Source organism: Ischnura elegans, chromosome X (assembly GCF_921293095.1).
Source record: "Ischnura elegans chromosome X, ioIscEleg1.1, whole genome shotgun sequence".
Classification (NCBI taxonomy): Eukaryota; Metazoa; Arthropoda; class Insecta; order Odonata; family Coenagrionidae; genus Ischnura; species Ischnura elegans.
This window is the reverse complement of record NC_060259.1, coordinates 72,162,582-72,185,313: the sequence shown is the minus strand read 5'-3', so window position 1 is coordinate 72,185,313 and position 22,732 is coordinate 72,162,582. Positions and strand designations below refer to the sequence as shown.

The following is a 22,732-nucleotide window of genomic DNA, read 5'->3' as shown; positions in this document are numbered from 1 at the left end:
AGAATGAGAAATACCTGTATGATAAGGCGTAGTTCTGTCCAATTCAAACACAGCTCATGTAGCATGCATGCCAAAAACAGTTTTTTCTTCTGGAAGAGGAGAATCCTTGCTAATTGTGGCTCACTGTGAACATGCCAGCACACATTGCAAGTAGCATACCACACCTAGTCCAGAGGGAAATTCTAAAGACTTAGTAAATGTACAACAGATCACTCATGCTTGTGTGTTCCAACACTTAAGAACACAAGCAGCAGTCACCACTGCATGCATAATATCACTATTTGGGCTAATAATTTATACCTATGACTTGAAACATTTATTTTGTATAATGTCTTGGCTTATTCACATTTGATCTGTGGAACAAGGAGTCTTAAGAGATATGACCATGCTGAATTTGGAATGCTTCACTGAGGAAATATGTAATGTATACTAACCTGAATGTGCAATAATTGAGATTGGGCTTAAGGTCCTTGAATGTAAAAACAAAAAGAAACAATTGCTAACATAGCAATAGGGTGGTTTCCTATTATTTTTTATTGCCTAAATCGAAAGATTATTACTACTGGAGTACGTATTTCACGCTTTTAGATTTTTAAATGACGATATCTATTTTTCACGATTAAATGAAAAGTGAAAATTTTCAAGTGCACGAAAATTCGATGGCTCAGTATGAATGATGGGAAAACTCTGTGTGACGTTGTTCTGGTTCCCACTGCCGCAAGTGAGGTGACCTTGGGGCGAGGCTTTGAGCACTGATACGACGCAGGATTCTAGCCCAGTGAGAAATGGGTGGTGGAATCCACGTGGAACCCACATGGAATCCACGTTGACTCGTGGATATATGGTGGTGGTGGATATTGAGTGGTTGGACCCACGTGGAATCCACGTTGATTTCAAGTGGATTTGTGGTGATTAGCATAAAATGTTAAACAGAATTTCTAATTTGTGAAACTTAACTCTCTGGTGACATTGCGTCATTTATCATCCTGAAACCACGCTAGTTATGTGAAAATGTATCGCACATTCTATTTTTATATAAATCGTGGAAAGGCAGCCATGAGAGCACATGAAAAATCGTAGACACATATATAGAAGGTTTAGCTATAGAGTGGTTGAGGTTTTAATGGTTTTAGGACAGCACCTACTGCTGTTTTAATTTTTCCACCAAATTTCCATGTGGGTTCCACGTTGATTCCACGACCAAAAACACGTGGTATCCACGTTACATCTCCACGTGGGTTCCACGTGGATTCCACCACCCATTTCTCACTGGGAGCAGGTAGCAGAGTACCCTGCTAGCTGGTAGCGCTTGGCTTAAATAAGGATTATTAATACCTTATCAAACGAAGAAAACTTTCCGACCTTAGCCAGTTTTCATATGTGATTATTTAAACATATTTCCCTGAGCTCTGTGCCTCATGCATGCATTGGTAATCTCAGACAATGTAAAACTCCTATCTACTCGTATAAAAACTAGGTTCCTGTCCCTGTGACGTTACGTGGAGTGGCATCGCGTGGGCGCCAATCTGGCCTTTTTCAAATGCGGTTAAAATTGACCATTGCCATTCATCTGAACTGGGATTTCTAAAACCAAATAATTTGTATAATATGAATACAGTAATGGCCCAGTGAGAAATGGGTGGTGGAATCCACGTGGAACCCACGTGGAGATGTAACGTGGATACCACGTGTTTTTGGTCATGGAATCAACGTGGAATCCACGTGGAAATTTGGTGGAAAAATTAAAACAGCAGTAGGTGCTGTCCCAAAAACCATTAAAACCTCAACCACTCTATATCTAAACCTTCTATATATGTGTCTACGATTTTTCATGTGCTCTCATGGCTGCCTTTCCACGAATTATATAAAAATAGAATGTGCGATACATTTTCACATAACTAGTGTGGTTTCAGGATGATAAATGACGCAATGTCACCAGAGAGTTAAGTACCACAAATTAGAAATTCTGTTTAACATTTAATGCTAATCACCACAAATCCACTTGAAATCAACGTGGATTCCACGTGGGTCCAACCACTCAATATCCACCACCACCAAATATCCACCACTCAACGTGGATTCCACATGGGTTCCACGTGGATTCCACCACCCATTTCTCACTGGGGGTGGGTAACGAATCGCAATCAATGCCTTTCGCTTTCTTTGATGAAGGAAACTACCCTATTGTTTCTTTTGTTGTTTTTTAGTTATGTGGAAGAAATTCTTTATTCTTTTCAAAGGGCTGGAGCACAATTACAAGAGATACTATCAGAACTGTACATAAGCTAGTAGTACAACAAAAATTCATGATCTGCTGATCACTCCAAATCTGGAATTCCATAATCTAGAAAAACTAATAATCCAGCAAGATATCCAAGGCCTACTTCATGGGAACCATAGCTTTTTTCCTAATTAATTGCATTCATCTTCACCTGCTAGTTTCCTTCTCTTAACACAAGGAGGATAGGAGTTTCACGCTACCTAGAAGGGGTCATTTGACCCCAAAATGTTTTTTGGAATAAAACACCTCATTTTCATCCAATATTTATCGTATAAATTTTGAAATTAATTCATTAAAATGCTTTTTAGAATTATCAAATATTATTTCCAATGTCAAAAGTTAATAACAATTATTTAAAAGAATCATCAAAATTCCCTTGCCCCCCTCTACTTTTGATATTGGATACGCTCTTTGAAGGATTCATGCTGTTAGGTACCTTCCTTCTAATTCCTGATCTCATAAAATTGTCGAAAATAACTGCTCTTGAATTTTTGTAAGACTGCCTAATTTCTTTAGTTTTTGAGAGAGTTATCAATGGACTACGGGAGCTTTCCTTTTTCACTCTGTAAAGGGTGTTACGTTGGCATAACAACATTTTAACTCAATCATTGTAAAACTGGTGAAGACATTCAAAGAGAAAATAGTATGACGAATTGTGCAGAAGTTTCAATTCAATACAGACAATGCTCAGGCAACAATTGCAAGAGGAAGATAGAGTAAAAAAGTACATGTTTCTAACAGAAATTTAAGGAAATGTTTTTTATAGATTTTGTTTTAATTTTTATCGAAAAACTATTGGCACCAATGAATGCAGCATCTCTTTCTACATTAGTATGCAATTTTTAATCATTGCATAGCGCAGTATTAATTTTTGTGCTCTTATTGATAACACCGCACTCCCGGCCTTATGGAGATTGACATGGGAAACGATTCTCCATAAGAGCCCATGCTGTCAACTAAATGTGGAACACTATAGAACTGTATAATCTTAGCATTCAAACAATAGGCCCATTGATAATTACCGTGTATGTCTGAATATAGTCCCCCTTTTTTTTCCAAAAATTCCTGTGATAAAAGTTAAGGGGGGACTATATTCAAACCCATTTTTTTTTTTTTTTTCCCAAAACTCAGGCCTCAAAATTAGGGGGGAGGACTACATTCAGAGGGGGACTATATTCGGAGGAATATGGTACTCTGACAATATTTAACATAAAATAGTTTGGTTCTTATGGTACTTGTGAATGGAGGATCAAAATGTAATACAGTAAAATCTCTTTACACCATAATGGAGGGAACCAAAATTTGGGAAATTTGATGAATGGAGGTTCACTATAGAGAGGTTTTAGTGATATGCACCATTTTTTCATATCCTTTGAAATGAAAGGCGCTACTGTCTTTTAAACCATTATATTTATGCATTTAAATAAACATGCATGAATTAGTGAACATATATTTATTATTTAATGATAACAGAAAGCAAGCACTTCTGCATGATTTTTACCATGATTTGAGAGAAAATGATGTGATCTCTCTTAGTTCAACATTCACTTAAAATGATTAGGATAGTTGGATACCTTTTTTCTTATTTACTGTTAGGTATGCTCTCATATGGAACAAAATGGCCTCAACTTATGATTAACGTGAAAATTAGAGCATATTAAAGGTGTATAAGAAAAAAAAATAAGGGTGAAACATTTATTGCTGAAAATGTCGTTCTATGTACATAATCACGGCTGCATTAATGGTCTCTAGTTGTCTCGGTACGATTTGCGGAGGTAGTTATGCCATCTCGGGGTTGTCTCCCTGGTATGATAAGTGAAGGTTTTATGAGATAAAGAGGTTCACTAAAAAGAGGTTTGCCTATAAATTTACATGTAAAACTGACAGGACTGCAGGGGTGGTATGAAGTATGGAGGTTTATTGTTGTAGTTGAGACAATTTCTCATATATACTGTGACAATTGACTGTCGATATTGCGGTGTGGGAGAAGGTGTGTGGCCTGCTCGGGCTAGAGCAGTCCGTCGAGTCTGTCCAAGTTGGTCAGTACGTGTGTGTCGGTTCGGTCGGTTGGCCGCAGTCATGGTGCGAAGTTCGCTAGATCCATTCGTGTATGGTGTATCATATCCTTTTTGTCTTTTGGAATAAAGTTCCAATACCCAGAGAACAACTGTGCAAATTGATTCACCCCTCCCAGAGGTTATGGGCCCAGGGGTTACGAGCGCAGGAACTCCAGAAATCCCGGAAACAGTGAGAAAGTGACTTGCGACCACGTGGTGGATTAGAACTTCTAATATGGAAGAAGAGTGATATAGAATACCGCTATTAGACGGGAAGAACTATAGTGACTGGAAATATAGAATGGAAGTGTTTTTAGATGAGAAGGAAGTCCTGTCACATGTTGAAAGGTCGTTCGATGTCCTGTCAGAACCGTACGCAATATTAGCAAGTGACAACGAGTCCGCACGAGAAAAGAAGCAGAAAGACATTATGCATTTACGTAGGAACGATAAGAAATGCAAAAGTCTAATAATTCAGAGAATACAAGATAGTCAGCTGGAGCTAGTCAAAAGCAAAGTTACCGCTTTTGACGTGTGGAAAGCACTAGAGAATAGATTCGAGAAGAAGTCTGTGATGAGTCGAATGATGCTTTCGAAACAATTACATACGCTTGTGTATGACCCAACAGAGGAATCGTTTAGCGAATACTGCCTGAGATTCGACAGACTGATCCGTTCCCTAATACAAACCGGCGAGAAAATTGACGATGACGGTGCCGTAATAAGATTCCTGATGACGATGCCATCATCGTATGAGACAGTTGTAACTAGTCTGCAATCGCTGGCTGCAACAGAATTGAAAATGGAGTTTGTTAGAGTGAGGATTGAGGAGTACGAGGCACACAAGAAAGAGACAAGAGATTCAGTCGCTTCGGAACGAGATGTCCCGAATATGGCCTTTGCTGGCTGCAGGAGGGGCAACCAGAGGACCCAAAGTGAAGGAAGAGAGAAGAAAGAAAGCTTCAAATTCAATTGTCACAATTGCGGCTTGAGAGGACATAGGAAGGTGCAGTGCTGGGAGCCTGGAGGAGGAGCGTTTCATGGGCGCTCGAATGGAAGAGGTGGACGAGCAGTTGGTCGCAGAGGGAGACCATGGAACAACGTAGGCAGAAATGATGCATGTTTGGTGGCAGAAGAGGAGGTGGAACCTGCCTACAGCTTCCAAACAACGGCAGTATCATCAGCGGTGGTAAGCGAAACCGCAACACCTGAGAGTGACTGGATGTTGGACTCCGGTGCATCAGATCATCTTGTTAAGGTGGGAACTCCGATCTATAATATTAGACAATTTGACAATCCAATAAAAATAACGGTAGCAAAGTCAGATACTTTTCTTGTTGCTAAAGAAGTAGGAGATATAAAAGCATTTGCAGTTGTGAATGGAAAAGTAAACAAGATAGAAATGAATAATGTGCTAATAGTGGAAAATCTCAATTTCAATTTAATTTCTGTTTCAAGACTAGAAAAGAAAGGGTTTGAAATTAATTTTCGAAATAAGAAATGTTATGTCAAGAAAGGTAATGCAAATATTGTTGTTGGTGATAGAATGGATAATATCTATAAACTTCCTATTGTCATTGACGAGTGTACCATTGAGAGAAAGGCTTTTTCAAGTGTAAGTGATCAAGTTTGGCATACCAGGTTAGGTCATATTGGCAATCCAAATTTAAAACATCTTTGAAAATTGTTGATGGTATTGGTGATTTGAAATGTGATAATTTAGATGTGTGTAAAATATGTATTCAGGGCAAACAGACGAAACAACCATTTAATAGAACGAGATCTCAAACCACAAGACCATTGGAACGAATACATAGTGATGTTTGTGGGCCAATAACTCCTCTTGCGTATAATGGTATTAAATATATTTTGACTTTGATTGATGATTATACACATTTCACTGTTGTTTTTGGTCTAAAGTCCAAATCTGATGTGTATGAATATTTAAAACAGTACGAAGCTAGAGTCACGAGTCGTTTTTCAACTAAAATATGTGCCTTTAGATGTGACAATGGTACAGAATATGTGAACAGCCAAGTAAAGAAATTCTTTAGAGAAAAAGGAATTAAATTTGAGCTAACCATTCCAGGAACTCCGGAGAATAATGGCGTTGCTGAAAGAATGAATCGAACAATTCTAGATAAGGCTCGATGTATGCTTGTTGGTAGTCGGTTGAGAAAGTCCTTTTGGTTTGAAGCTGTGATGACAGCAGTGTACTTAATCAATAGAAGTCCTACCACAGCCCTTAATGAAAGTAAAGTCCCTGCGGAGATGTGGTATGGTGAACGTCCTGACTTAAGCAAATTGAGAGTGTTTGGGTGTGAGGCTTATCTTCACAAACCGAAGGAGCAAACACATAGTAAATTTGACTCAAGAAGCAAAAGATGTATTATGTTGGGATACTGTGATAATGGGTATAGGTTGTGGTCATTAGAAGATAACAAAGTTATTGTGGGAAGGAATGTAATCTTTGTTGAAACTAACAATGACTCAGTAACTGAAAATTGGGATATTGCATGGAAAGATAAATCTTTAGATGAGAGTACTGAGCTGATTGAACCAATTGAACAGGGAAGTGGTGAAAGTGAGGAACCACTCAGGAGAAGTAGTAGAGTGAAATTAAAACCTAAATATCTAGAAGATTACGTAACCTTAGCCACTAATCCTAACGAGACTGAATTTGCAAATGAAGTAACTGTGAAAGAAAAGAGTGATGATACTCTTGATAACTTTAACTTAAAAAATAATTGTGATGTGTCACTCTTTGCAACAAATTACTGCAATGATGTTCCAAATTGTTATACTGAACTACAACATAGGGATGATAAAGATTTATGGTTTGCAGCAGTTAATGATGAACTTGATGCATTAGAACTTAACAATAACTGGGAATTAGTTTCTCTTCCGCAAGGTAAATTACCAATTAAAAGTAGATGGGTGTTTACCATTAAGGAAGATGGTGATGGAAATGTAGAAAGACTTAAGGCAAGACTGGTAATTAAAGGTTGTGCACAGAAAAGAGGGATAGACTATGAGGAAACTTATGCTCCTGTAGCACGTTTGTCAACCTATCGTGCATTGCTATGTCTCATAAACAAAGAGAAATTATTTGTCAACCAATTAGATGTAAAGAATGCTTTTCTACACGGTGATCTTAAAGAGGAAATTTACATGTACCCACCGGAAGGCTTGAATGTCAAAAGTGGTTTAGTGTGTAAACTCAAAAAAACATTATATGGTTTAAAACAAGCACCCCTTGAGTGGAATAAAAGGTTTGATGAGTTTATAAGAGCACTGGGTTTTGAAAGCAGTAAAGCTGATGAATGTTTATATATAATGAGAAGTGAAGTGGATGTAATGTACCTACTGCTTTATGTTGATGATTTCTTAATTGCAGGAAATAATAGTGATTTGTTAAATGAGGTGAAACAAAAGTTAATGGGTGAATTTAAAATGAGAGACTTAGGTGTTACCAGTAATTTCTTGGGAATTAAGGTAACTTTTACTAGTGATGGTCTGTTTATTAATCAAACAAATTACTTAAAGAAAGTTTTGACTAAATTTAATATGGAATCATGTAAACCAGTGAGTACTCCAATTGAACTCCAACCAGATAACGATGTGACATCTCAAGAATGTATCATTGGTGTCAAACCATATAGAGAACTAGTGGGAAGTTTGATGTATGCATGTCTAGGAACAAGACCTGATATTTGTGCTGCAGTGAATTTTTATAGTCAATTTCAAAGTAATGCCACTGAAATACAATGGAAAGGCTTAAAAAGAATCTTGAGGTACATTCAAGGGACACTTGATTTTGGTTTAAAGTATGAAGGTAATTCAAGTACACCTTTGTTGTGCTATGCCAATGCAGCTTTTGCAAATTGTAGTGATAGAAAATCAACATCTGGTTATTTATTGAAAATGTATGGTGATCTAGTTGTATGGAACACAAAGAAACAAAGTACAGTAGCATTGTCTTCTACTGAGGCTGAGTATGTTGCTTTAGCGGCAGCTGCGACTGAAGTGTTATGGTTTAAAGTGTTGATGTCTGAAATGAATGTTAATATGAAGGATCCAATAACAATTTTCCAAGATAATCAATCATGTATTCAGACTGTAGAAAATTGGAAGAGAAAACACATGAAACACATTGATATAAAATATCAGTTTGTAAAAGACTTGTATAACTCTAAGGTTATCTACATTGAATATGTGCCTTCCTCTGAACAGGAGGCGGATGTACTGACAAAAGGGTTATCAGCAAAAGTGTTTTGCAAGCATAGGGTAAATTTAAGATGTATGAGAAATTGAGGAGGGGTGTTGTAGTTGAGACAATTTCTCATATATACTGTGACAATTGACTGTCGATATTGCGGTGTGGGAGAAGGTGTGTGGCCTGCTCGGGCTAGAGCAGTCCGTCGAGTCTGTCCAAGTTGGTCAGTACGTGTGTGTCGGTTCGGTCGGTTGGCCGCAGTCATGGTGCGAAGTTCGCTAGATCCATTCGTGTATGGTGTATCATATCCTTTTTGTCTTTTGGAATAAAGTTCCAATACCCAGAGAACAACTGTGCAAATTGATTCACCCCTCCCAGATTTATGATGTAAAGAGGTTCACTACATAGAGGTTTTACTGTAATCCTAATAAACAGGAGCACATAAAACTATTGGTACATGCGTAATTAATATTATCTGAAATGATGGTAATGGTGAGTGAGGTATATAATATACCTAAATGTAGTTTATTTAAAATCATTATTATTTCATTGCATGTCCTGAAGGAGGGTAAGCCGAAATTGGATTGCAGTCTACCTCCCCTGGCCCAAGCTACCAATTCTTCCGCGAAGAAGGATGAAAGCTCTCCTTCTCCTGAGGTTTGTTATTTGATGCAGTTAAATGACTAATTTTGTATCCTTGGCTCCTCAATGAACTCTGAAGCATTTAGTACATTGCTTTTTTAAAAATAGTTGAATATTGTATTAGCTACTTTATGTACTTCATTTGATGCTGAAGATGCATATTGCTTTTATAATCTCAAATGCTGTTAAAATAGCCTGAGATACATGAGTATTTTTTTTCTGAATTTTTCACATGCTGTGGGAGCTTGAAGTGAAGCAGAGAAAGAGGGCTTTGAAGCTGGATTCAGGTCTTTATGATCTTCAGCAGAGAATGAACAGAAAATGGGAAAGTGAGCAATTTTCGCAGCCACAAAGTGTCAGCTCCACAATAGATAAAATGGAAGAAATATCTTTACTTCCTAAGGTTGGTGATGTGAAATATTTAATACCAGTAAATCAACATCCTAGCATGATATTTCCCTCAATGAATTACATGGTTTACATTTTTTTTTCAATAGAGAAGCCTATCTCCCACTAAACATGAGAAATTTATATGTACTTACCTAAAAGTGGTGTCTTCAGTGAAGCTTGGGTTAAGCAAGTGGTTTACCATGGGTGGCATTCTTTATATCTTGTGCTGACAATTCGTTTCTGAATAGCTTCAATTACAGGTTTCTGTCCATGTTTGAAGTAATATGAGCTCTTCCATAACCTTAGCAATGTTATTCAGCCAAAGAGCGGAGTTGGGGAAGGGTAGTTAGGAAGGATAGATGAGAGGTGAATACAATGGGAAGATGAGCATCAAATTATCGCATTTTTATGCATCAAAATATGCGGTGTTGCATAGATTGCATTTACGCAAGTACGGATCCTATCCTCATCCATGCATCCTGTTGCCTCTTTCAAAATTATGGAGCCGTAAATCATTGGCATATTGTACGAATGATATTCTGTATAATTTAAAATAAAAATAAGAGGCACAAACCTAGTCCTAAAATATTTTATCTATTTTTAAGTTTCCAAAGAAAGACAATCATTCCACTGAAAAATTAGACCATTACCTTATATGCAGGAGTTATGAATTTGATAATGCTGCTGTCTTTTTTACTATAACTTGGTTATCTAAGTTTTTCTCTCAATTGTTCACAAAGCCAAAAAGATGCAGTTGTAGGAAAATTCTATTATAGGGACTATTCTATTATAGGAAAATTCTATTGTAGTGCAAGTGTGGGTTGAAAGAGAACAATTTTCTAGATGCAGTAGAATCCTAATTTAACGTTTTCCATGGGGGACTAAATTTAAAACACTAAATGCAGAAAAACACTAAATGAGGACCAGCCATTTTTGTCAGGTTTAAGGATCTGTAAAGATTGAAATGGCTTTCTACTGATAAATAATATATTTTTAAGTCACTAAAAGGAGCCACACAGTGGAATAGCCAGGAATGTAGTTTGGGGGAGTGTCCAAAACCAGGAGGGTGCGGGGAAAAATAAAAAAAGGGTAGAAAACAGAGGGTTTTTAATGGAAACAACTGCATTTTTCAAAGAAATCTTTTGTAAACATACGAACTCTCAACATTTTGTTTTCCTTAATGAGGAAGCAAATTAATTGAGTTTTCCTTAGGGGGGAATTCCAGACCCCACTATGCCACTGGTGCCATATGCAGCAACCAATTCATTGATTAAATGTTCTAATCCCTCTATGATGGTTTCATAACAATTTTCAGGAAAGAGCTAGAAAAATTGGGAATTAAAGTAAAGCAATGAGTGGATTATATTTTAAGGAAATTAGAATATACATAAACTTAAAAGCATTCCCACCCGGAATATTACTATGAACTTGATTCCATTTTTACTCATCATTCAGTGGTCTTGATGAGTTAAAAAAACTTATTCCATGTATGAGAGTGACATGTTTCTGACTATAGAAAGTCTAAAATAATATATGTTCATAATTCCCCAAAAATTCCTCGCCATTGCATCATTATAGACAAGTGCAGTAAAGAGACAGTAGAAGACCCTTAGTCTGTAACTCTACGCTATGGAATATCAATTTAACGGAAGGTTATGTGGAATTTTGCCAACTTAATGTATTGTATTGCCTTAGGGAATGAGGGCCAAGTGAGCCGTAAAATCCTCACATTTTGCACATATTGGATTCTGAGATCATCCAAAATTGGAGAATCTTATTTCGAGTATGCATACAAGAGGAAGATGATTGAGCACGATGGTTACACCAGATTTGTTGTCATATATCCGCAGCCTCTTGTAGGTTGAATGGAGCCAGGAGAAGTTTCTTATGCAGCACGCTGATCACCTTGACTCTGACTCACCTTGTTTCATGCCAGTTATTAATAAAACATGGTTGGACCTTGAGTAACAATTATGTAGCTAACTCTGATCAGTGAAAAGATTTAATCTTCAACAGAACTTGAGGGAATTATCACTGCCTCTGGAGTTTGGCAATTTTGATGGATTTATGATGTCGAAGGCGACCACCAAGGAATTCCTGCTGGATTTTCATATTTTTCCGTGCTCATCAATTTTACCATAATTATGCAGTGGATTTTTTTCCAGTGTGAGCGATTTATTTAGAGTCATGGACTGTGATACAGTCATCAAAACTCTGACTGATTTTTTAATGAAATGAAAGATAAATATTGCCTTTATGGCCTAAAAATGTCAAAATTTTGAAGGTAACTTTTATATAATTAAACCTTTGAATATGGCTTTCCTATCCTCAGATAATTTTCCAGGATTCAGAGGAAGAACTGGAGCCTAGGGTGAAGCCTGGAGAAACAGAATATGAACCGTCTCCACTACCCCAAGGACCTACTCATGTTATGCAGCAGACTTCATATCCATTTTCCAAGGTTAGTGAGGATAGTGCGAGGGGCCTACGTGAACATAGAACCTCACTATGCAACCTTTGCCTCCCAAGCAGGAAGATAGCCAGAAATTTGTTTTGGGGAGGACTTGTATATAATGTGGGTTGCCTACACTTGTAGTCTATTTGTCAATTCCCCCTCATCAGAAATCCACAAAGTTAATGAAATAAGCTATAATTTTTGGTTTAATTACTAACTCAGTTTTTGGTTAACCCTTTCCTGCCTGTGCTTTTGGGAGTTCAATAATTTTCTAGCGGCTACCAAGCGGGATGGAGTGACTGATAAAGTAAATATCGCCCTCTTGCTCAACATGTTGGGAGGTAGTGCAATAGCGCCATTATTGACTTTTCTGCAGTCAGAGATGGAAAAAAGCAAGTGGCCACATGTGCTTAATGCCTTTGAGTCTTGCATTGCGCTTAAAATTAATGAAACATTGGATCATTGCGTATTCCCTATTGGAAATTTCTTATAAGTCTTACAGAAATTCTTATAAGAATTCTGCAAGACTTATAGGATTTTATAAGTTTTACAGAAATTCTTATAGAATCCTTTAAGTCTTACATAAATTCTTATAAGAACTTTGTATTTCTTATAGAATTCTATAAGAATGTTACGCAGGTCGCATAACTTTCAGGTTTTTATCCGGCAGGCATTTAAGTCACCATAACTTATGTTGGCAATTGATAATTATTTAAGAAATTCTAATAAGATTTTTTTGGAAATTTTGTATAACTCTTTGTTAAGTAATGTTCTGCTAATTTATTGGCGTTTTCAGCATGTTATTTGACATAAATGGTTCCACGAAGTGGAGGCTTCTTTTTATGAGACTTGTTAATATTATATAAGCCTTGCTTTATAAGAAATTTTCTTATCAGAAAAATTCTTACAAGAAAAATTCTTATAAGAAAAACGTCCAATTTCTGATAAGAAATTTTCTTAAAAGAAAAATTCTTATACGAAATTTTGTTATAAGAAAAATGCCCAATTTCTGATAGGAAATTTTCTTATAAGAATTTTCCAATAGGGTTTAACCAGAGGGTGAGCACCTGAAGTGTTACTGCTTTCTCCTATGAGTTGAGTTCTCCCATCATTGTATTTACTAGATTGCCCCCGATGTTCCTCTAACAACAGGAGAGTGTATTTGAAGGACACATTTTTTGATAGATTGTGGCGTGAGTATCATTACCCCTAACAGTGTTACCATGCTTATATTTGACAAGGTATGACCTAGGGCAACTGCTTCGTAATAATTTTCTTGCCTTGTTGCTGTATTACAACATTGCAGGAAGCACCCCAGACCATCAAATACACTCTTGTACATTTTCAGAAAGTTATTTTTAGGTAACACCCCATCAACATTAAATACCCTTTTCACTAAATTCAAGGAAACACTCCCAGGTAATCCGATAAGGGGTTAATAATCACCATTTACAATTACAAAATCAAGAACACAGAAATAATGAATGGTGGGAGCCTGGTGCTATTACAGGAAAACACAGTTGTCCTAGGTCATACCTTGTCAAAAATAAGCCTGTTAACATGGTAAGGCATAATGATACTCACATTTTAATGTATTAAAAAAATGTGTCCTTAAAAGACCCTCTCCTGCTGTTAGAGGCAATCTAGTAGAGACAATAATGGTAGGACTCAATTCATAGGAGAAAGCAGTGACACTTTAGGTGCTCCTGTGAGTGACTACTCAACTTCATCAAGAGCACAACCTCAGACTGCCAATCCAGTCTCAGAGACCACCAGAAGTGGCTGAAGGTTGAGATCTCCTGTGCTTTTCACTCTGTGAAAGGGAGGGTGTTGTAGTGTATGTACTCTTAGGGTGGTGCCCCTTACACAGTCAGTGAGTTGGTACCACTGAATGAATATATTTCCGATTGGCCCCCGATTTCGGTGTCTGTTGAAAAATCAAGTCCTGCGAGTATCCATAAATATTGTAGTATTGAATTATAGTAACCACTGCTTGCATGCGATTGTCAACATCTAACAGTAGGGGCCCTGAAAAGTGGTCAATAAGCTTGAGTGAAAGCAACAAAAACATCATAGCCCGAGTGGTTCAAAAATTGCAAATTTGATGCAAATCCCACAGTAAAAAAATATTTTGGTATTTTCCAATTAAAAATAGAAGGGAATCACATTAGAGAGAGGTGGATCTATGGCCTATTCTATCTAATCTTTAATACTCTAATAGTTCATAAAATACTTGGAGATATATCCAAAATATAGGCCATTATTAAGGTGAGTTACTTGCCACCCATCCTGAGGGTCAGGTGATGTGTGGGATGCCTGGGGAAAATTCCTCGGTTCTGCATATTTGAAGCGTCAGGTATAGGGGCCCTGAAAAGTAGTAAGAAATAGTGAGTTAAACTATTCAAGCACCCTGCTGTATAAACTACATTTCAAGTTATCGTCCTCACTTAGTGAAGAAGATTGGGATAGTAAGTTTCTGAAATTCACATTCAAAAGGTCGAAATTTTTTATTTTATTGCTACAGTTGAGGAAATGCCCACAGAGAATAGAGTGATTCATTTTAGCGACAAAAAACTTGACAAGGCTTCTCCCTAAAGACTGAGATAGTGCTGGTAACTAGCTGAGTGGTTAAAACTCTTGTGATGCACCTTAAGCAGGCACCCAGAGTAAAGCAAAACATTAGTTTCACCTCTAATAGCTTTTTCCATTACAAGAGTTTTCTATTTGATGGGTGCTTACTTGATATTCCTCACTTATCCCTATACTAACAGCTTAAATTTGGAAACTAATTAGCTTAGCTGTTAGTGCACTTACAATTAGTCTAATAATGACTTTGCTGTGGCCATGTCTTTTGCAATAGTACTTGTTTTTGCATATTTTGAGTCTACATGGTAGGTACCCTTATTTTGGTTCCTCGAACTGCATTATGCAAAATTCTACTATGCATTGATACACCAAAATTGCTTATTTCAGTTAGAAAAATTATAATTCATAAATCTTAATTATAATATTAAATTTAGGGTAAAGTTTTGAAGGTTATACAGAACAGAAACACCAACCAACAATAGGGTGGTTTCCTTCATCAAAGAAAACGAAAGGCATTGATTGCGATTCGTTACCCACCATTAGTGTATTCATAATACACAAATTATTTTGTTTTAGAAATACCGGGTTAGACGAATGGCAATGGTCCATTTTTATCCTCATTTGAAAAGGGCCAGATTGGCGCCCACGCGATGCCACTCCAAGTGACGTCACAGGGACCTAGTTTGTATACGAGAAGATAGGAGTTATACGTCGTCTGAGGTTACCATTGCATGCATGAGGCGCAGAGCTCAGGGAAACATGTCTTAACAATCACTTATTAAAACTGGCTAAGGTCGGAAAGTTTTCCTCGTTTGATAAGTTATTAATAATCCTTATTTAAGCCAAGCGCTACCAGCCAGCAGGGTACTAGGCTAGCCGCTAGCAGCCTGCGTCGTATCAGCGCTAAGCCTCGCCTCAAGGTCACCTCGCAGGGCGGGAGGGGGAACCAGAAATACGTCACGCGGAGAGACTTCCCGACATTCATACTTAAGCGTCGCGTTTTCGCGCGCTTGTAAATTTTCACTTTTCCTTTAATCGCGAAAAATAGATATCGTCATTTAAAAATCTATTAGCGCGAAATACGTACTCCAGGAGTAATAATCTTTCGATTTAGGCAATAAAAAAATAATAGGAAACCACCCTATTGTCTGTCACTGGTAATTCTAGTTTCAAGTCTTCTATAGCATATATAGCATAGAAGTTGAACAAAATTTGCTATATTTTTTACTATAATTTTTTAAATGAAGGTATATTTGCCCTCATAATGTTAAATAGCATTTAGAAAACCTGAGACTGGGTCGAGAATCATCTTTCACCTTAATTATTTTTGCATAGAGGGTACCTCAAGTGGAGAGGAGAAAGTCGACAGGGCCTTGGGACTGCAAGCAGCAAGTGCATACTGGAGCTACATCACCAATAGGAACTGAATCTTCATCTCCTCCCACTGTACAAAAGGTAATTTTCAGTAACATGTTCAATAATAATGAATTACATATTAACTTACCAATAATATCTTATGCCTCTTAATTTTTTTAAATAAATTTTGCTATCACTAATACAAATGACCTTTCATTGAAAAATATCTCCTATTGTTATAATGCATGGCACTTTGATAATCTATAATGTTGAGAAGAAATACTGAGGAACTTTAGTAATTCTTAGCCCAAATGTTTTCAAACAGTGGGAGCACTTATTGGAACAGAGAAAGGTGACCAGAAAGTTGAACTCGAGAGTGCCAACTTTGTCAGAAACCTCCCCCAGTCATGATGTTGATCAGTCTCCTGCTCTGTCTGAGGTAAGTAATTTTTTTCTATATTTTAATGTATTTATTTAATATCAGTAAGTTATCAACTGATATCCCACATCCCTAAGCATGGAGAATTTAAATACACAGGGCTTCAATACATGATTGCAGTTGTTAGGAATAACCATATGCAATTGTAACCATTTCTATGTGATTATTAGCTTTTGATAATATAATGATGTCATGCTCTTATAAAATTTAATCGTTTCAAGAATCTGATGCGTGATTTGTGAATTTGCTTGAACAGGAGTCATCAGTTTTCATAGCAGTTCATTAGCAAGTGACTCTGTACACAATCATCCATATGGGTTTAATGATGTGAACACCAAAAGAGAAAATTCATTGTGGAAAAGCATTTGGCTTAGCTGGGTTTTTGAACCCAAAGCTCCTATTTTCCGGCCAGCTATCATGTGACCTGGCATACTAGAAAATGGGAGGTCTAGGGTTGAATCTTGGTCAAGTCAAACAATTTTCCTACAGAACATTGAATCCTTCTGTATTTGCATAGATTTTGGGAGACAGGGAAACACCACTGGTATTAGTAACATGCACATCAGTCACAAATTGCATTTATGAAGATGAAATTTTTATTTCAGGTGATCCATACTCTAGATACCAGTGACAGCATAGAAGATGCCACATCAGTTCGAATTGATGTGAGAGAATTCGAAAAAATTTTCGATTTACTAGTGAAGCAGCAGAACAAATTACTAAGAGGTATGTGTATTCTATGTATCCCTCTAGCTTTCATGCTATTCTGAGAAAACATAACATAACAAAGAGGTTGATAGTCTTCCAAAGAAGTTCCAATTTACAGTAGTACATTCTCATATGAATGCAGATCACATTCAGGGAATAGATAGTGATAGGGATAGAACCTGTAAGTGATAAGTATCCAAGAGTGTAATTGTTAGTATTGGTGTCACTTAATGAATTTCATACTTTCTTCAACTTAAGTGTCCAGTACTCTTCAGTTTTCCTGTTATTCATTCTACCCAGTGAGAAATGGGTGGTGGAGTCCACGTGGAACCCACGTGGAATCCACGTTGAGTGGTGGATATTTGGTGGTGGTGGATATTGAGTGGTTGGACCCACGTGGAATCCACGTTGATTTCAAGTGGATTTGTGGTGATTAGCATAAAATGGTAAACAGAATTTATAATTTGTGGAACTTAACTCTCTGGTGTGACATTGCGTCATTTATCATCCTGAAACCACGCTAGTTATGTGAAAATGTATCGCACATTCTATTTTTATATAATTCGTGGAAAGGCAGCCATGAGAGCATATGAAAAATCGTAGACACATATATAGAAGGTTTAGCTATAGAGTGGTTGAGGTTTTAATGGTTTTAGGACAGCACCTACTGCTGTTTTAATTTTTCCACCAAATTTCCACGTGGGTTCCACGTTGATTCCACGACCAAAAACACGTGGTATCCACGTTACATTTCCACGTGGGTTCCACGTGGATTCCACCACCCATTTCTCACTGGGTATATGCCAGTAGGCATACACTTATCTGTATCCCAGTAGGCTAAACATTAGTTTACTCTTGATGCTATGATAATATGATTTTTCAACAGAAAGTATTTCATAAGAATTGTTTTCAGTTTTGATATTGTAACCCTTCAAGCGCAGGCATTTAATTAAATCCCATTGCAGTGGCCGAATGACATTTAAGTGACTTTGGCTTTTTGGCATCCTATCATTAAATAATAAATAAGTTTCATGATATGAAACTGGTCATTATATACAATCAGTACCATTGAAAATTTTTGTAAACTTGTGTAATATTCACGGAATTTCATGGAAGCATTAAAAAAAACCTGAAGGCAAAAAATCGCTGTACATATTTCATTGGAAAGAAAAAACATTTCTTCTAAAAGTAGATTAGTTAGTTTGCCTTTTTGGCATGCTATCATCCAATAATTTGCAACTTTAATAATATACGATCAATATCATTGAAAATTTTCGTAAACTTGCTTAATATAATGCACTACAACAGGATAATTTTTCTAGGAATTTCAATAAATATTTATTGTTTTATGAATCTCGTTCTATGAACTAATGAATAAATTTTCAGTTTTCTAAGATTTAAATTTTGTTTCAAATAAACTGCGAGATCTCTAACATTCCATGCATATTTTTATACAATTACATGATGCATGTCAGTAATTTGGGGTTGAAAATTTCATTACCAATTAGATACTTTTGATAGGATTACCCGTTTCACCTACTTGAAAATTCGTCACTTCGCCAAATTCTCTGACTTTGTTCTATTATTACCGAATCATTTCATATAGGTACTCACGAGCTAATGTTTCAAATGTCAACATGTAAATATTCAAATGACTTTACCTTAGTGATTCTGCTTTGTGTGACATGATTTGAAGCAATCCAAGCATTAGCCCTCTCCACATTTTTCGCACCAGTACACGCAGTCTCTTCATTTCCCATGCTAGGCACAAACTGTACACCTCTTTTGAGGCTTTGATTCCTTCCCAGCTGCAGGAATTGTCCTTAGAAGATGTATTTATGTGAGTCATAGTACTAAATTGTCTAAGAAGTTATGGCCATGTCCAGACAGTCCATTTGGAGTTGAATATTTCAAAAATGTTACCTCGACCAATTGCACGCAATGTGATGAGAGTGTCCATTTTTTGTATGTGTTTTTCCTGTGAACAACATATGAATTTAGGACTGTGGCATTCAATAGTCTCCTTAACCCTTTGAGTGCTAACCGGTTTTCCAGGTACTATGCCAAAAGTGCCGAGGCATTTTTGCTGATTTTGCAGTAGGGTAGGAAAAAAAATTAGGTCTCAAAAACAGCTTAAGGCATATATTCAAAAACTTTAAGAAATCTAAATTATTTATTTATTTATTTATTATGTTTAATGTTCGCCCAACATGTACATAATTATAGGGCGAACAATACATGATTATAACTACAAAAAATAGAAAATAAATTGGTCACAGCCACAAAAAAGTAACAATCATGATAACAAATGGTAAAAATATTAACTAAATACTATCACAGTCGCGAAACATATTCTTAACATCTTTTAAAAAGCAGTTTTTCTTTTGATACAGGTCTAAATCATTGAAGTTTTTGTTATATAGTACACAGATCCTTCGTATTGGCGTATTGGAACAATAATTTGTTTTAACCTTAGATATGTAAAATGTTCTTTTGAACCGGCTATTAACATTTGGTACTATTATTTTTATTTCCTTAAGCAATTCATAACATAGGCCCTTATTAATGACATCATGCAGAAATTATATGTGGTTTCTCCTTTTTAATGTATTATTTGACGAATTTTGGGTAATGTGAGTTAATTTTTTATACTTAAATGAAAATAGTTAATATTAAAATAAAATTAATACTATTGAATTATTAGTGAACTATCAGCAATTAAGAGAGACATGGCAGAAGGAGCGCTATCACACTCCGGGCACTTTTTGCGAGAGATAGAAGGAGCACAATAGCACTCCCCGGCACTGTAAGGGTTGATAACTCATGCACCACTTTGCTATGGCGTTTTCTTTCCATTAAGGTACTAATGCAATTACAGGTCCTTGAAATTCACCCCACCAATGAATTTTACATAACCTAGCACACAAACAGACTTCTGGGTCTCTTTTTTGCCTTTCAATATTATTCCCATTTTGTAGGATCCCCAATTATCAATAAAAATAACCATACACAGGAAGTACACCTGATGAGAATTTCAACACACTGCCTGAAAGAACACCACACAGCATGAATGGCTCCAGTGGATATATTTTGATATAGCACAATAATAGTTTCATTTATGCACAGGAATATAGTCCGATCAAGAAACCGTCAGCTACTGCCATGTAGGAAAATCACAGTTATTACCAAGGTGGTAAAATAGCAATCAACCTTAGGCTAGCGAGCGAGGACTTAGCAATGCCGAGTAAGCAACTGTAAAAAATTTTGTTAAAGCAGAATAGCCAGAAAATTAGTTCTGATACCAGAAATCCTCTTCTTAGCAACCAATCATAGTGAATCTTCATTATCTCTTCTTCATACTCTCCAAAATTTCGTATGATCCAAAGTTTCACATCATATCAGCAAAACTGTATTGTGCTTCCGCTCAATCTCTTAAATTTGTTTACACAAATAAATGGCGTAACTTAGATGCCAGTTACCCTCAAGGGCTATGTACTATGCGAGCACAATTAACCCTTTCGTGCCTGACGTTAGGTGGAGCCGAGGGGCATTTTCAGTCGCAGAAGACCTGACGTCGGGTATAGCTGTCGCGGGGGAAGGGAAGCGACCACTGAGGGTAGCAATGGTCGGTGGTATTCAGGCCTTGCCTGAGACCCAGCTTAGCAAGACCCTTAGGCAATTAAGCCCGACCCTCCCACTCACTCCCCCCAACAGGAAATCGTGGTGAACTGGTTGAAACAGCAATGATTTTTGCAAAGAATAATTTGTTGCATACTCAATTTTTTTTATTTATTGGAATGAATTCTTCATTTTGTTCTGTGCGTAAGCAAATTTTAAATGAAATTTTAGTGCTATTTTTAACGAACTGCTTATGTGAATGCCTTAGTACCTTGTTCTTCCATATGGGATGAAAAATATGTAAAGGATAAATGCTGTCATTTTGTTGTCATTATCGCTCATGTTTCTATAATCCGAATGTCTTCCTACATTTTCTGATTTATTCATTTATCCCCTAAGTAATTACTGATGCACCGGTATTCCAAGGTAATGTATCTTGTATAGCCAATTCCGTACCTACATTGTATGCCCTATTGTTACGTACTCATTCTGGGTAGAACATTACTCAGTTGCCTGATGATGCCTCCGGTAACTTACGTGGAAAACCCAACCCATCCACTCCCACAGTGATGTTGCACGTGTATTCATACAGTCCAGGTGTTCAACACTAATGAGATGAGATGAGTTTTTAGGGGTGCGTCGACAGCAAGGTCATTTGCACAACACTAATGACATATGCAGCGAATTTGTTGATGGTCCTCTAGGATTCTTCCTCGAAAAACAATCCTTAATATACCATTGAGTTAGTTCTTCCATGATTTTTCTGACTTGCATTCTTTTTTCCCGACCCTCTTCCCTTTATTGCTGAATACCTCCTCAACTTCTAAGACAACTTTATCACTAAAAATCCAATTCTTAGTCTTTATGCCAGTCCATACAAGAATGCATTCCTTCCCCTTTAATTTCACTCTCACTTTAACTTTGGCTCCCAAGCAAACAGTGTTCTTTTGGTACTCCAAAATTTTGCTTCAGAGTAACTCTTCTATGAAATGACAGAAAAATCACTGTCTTAAGAAAGAAACATGTTTTCACATGAATAGTGATGAAGGATGTAAAAATTCAGAAAAGAAAGCTCTACTATCAATAGTAATTTATTCATCGGATAAACTGAAAAAAATTAAAATCCATAAACGTCAGATTGTGTGGACCTTGAATGAATTCAGCTTGTTTCATGCACAAAGCATCTCATTTTTTCTCTACAATTACAGTTTAAATAGGAACCTACTATCCATATTTAACACAGTGGTGTAGTGGTTAGCATGCTCACCTGATGAGTTGAAGGTTATTAGTTGGATTCTCCCCATACCTATTTTTTTCCGCCATTAGGAAAATGTACGTATCTTATGCTTTTTATCTTCAACAGCCAGTCGCTTGTGGTTGTTATATTTTTTCTTTATACGGGAAAATCTGTTATCAGTTGTTCAGCTCTTCTAAGACTTACTGAAAATTATTGGCAGGCTTTAAATTCATGTCGAGCAGAGCAGCATAGCATGCGTAGTATGTTGTTCTACCGCCTTTGGCACTCTAACAGAAGCAACTCATGTTAATCTGAGGATATTTGATGGCATTCCTCACCTATTCTTCCCTAAAATCTTATCCTTGCCTTATAAAACACCCTTAGCTCACCATAAGCTGCATATCAATTTTTTTCCATTAGAAAACCATAAAAAATAACTCTCTTACTTTGTACTATCTGGGGCTGCACATTATTAATCACTTCACCAGAGAAAACACAAGTAAAGTCCTACAATATTTAAACTCAGATTTTTACTCCAGAAACATTGACTAGGCCAGGGGAGGGGAAGTATCTAGCAGCGGAATTAATTGGTGCAAGTCAGCATGGGCACAGCCAAAAATTAAGGCTAGGGGGGTTTTAGGTGCAACTAATACTTTTAGGTGTTGGGGGTATTGCATACCCACCAGGGTAAGTGGGCGCTGTGGGGGGACCCTCCTCCAGAAATTTTTTTAAGATTAATGGTTCCAA

General features: G+C 36.9%; 1 protein-coding gene across 1 annotated transcript in view; it reads left to right on the top strand.

Moving 5' to 3' along the window:
• The first annotated feature begins 9,138 nt into the window (after positions 1-9,138).
• Positions 9,139-22,732, top strand: part of LOC124170943 (kinesin-associated protein 3-like) — a 40,563-nt gene continuing 26,969 nt past the window's right edge. Inside the window, exons 1-5 of the mRNA XM_046550018.1 lie at positions 9,139-9,599; positions 11,919-12,047; positions 15,963-16,082; positions 16,309-16,422; positions 17,028-17,148. Coding sequence (XP_046405974.1) covers positions 9,429-9,599; positions 11,919-12,047; positions 15,963-16,082; positions 16,309-16,422; positions 17,028-17,148 — 655 coding nt within the window. The 5' untranslated portion in view covers positions 9,139-9,428. The remainder of the gene's footprint in view (positions 9,600-11,918; positions 12,048-15,962; positions 16,083-16,308; positions 16,423-17,027; positions 17,149-22,732) is intronic.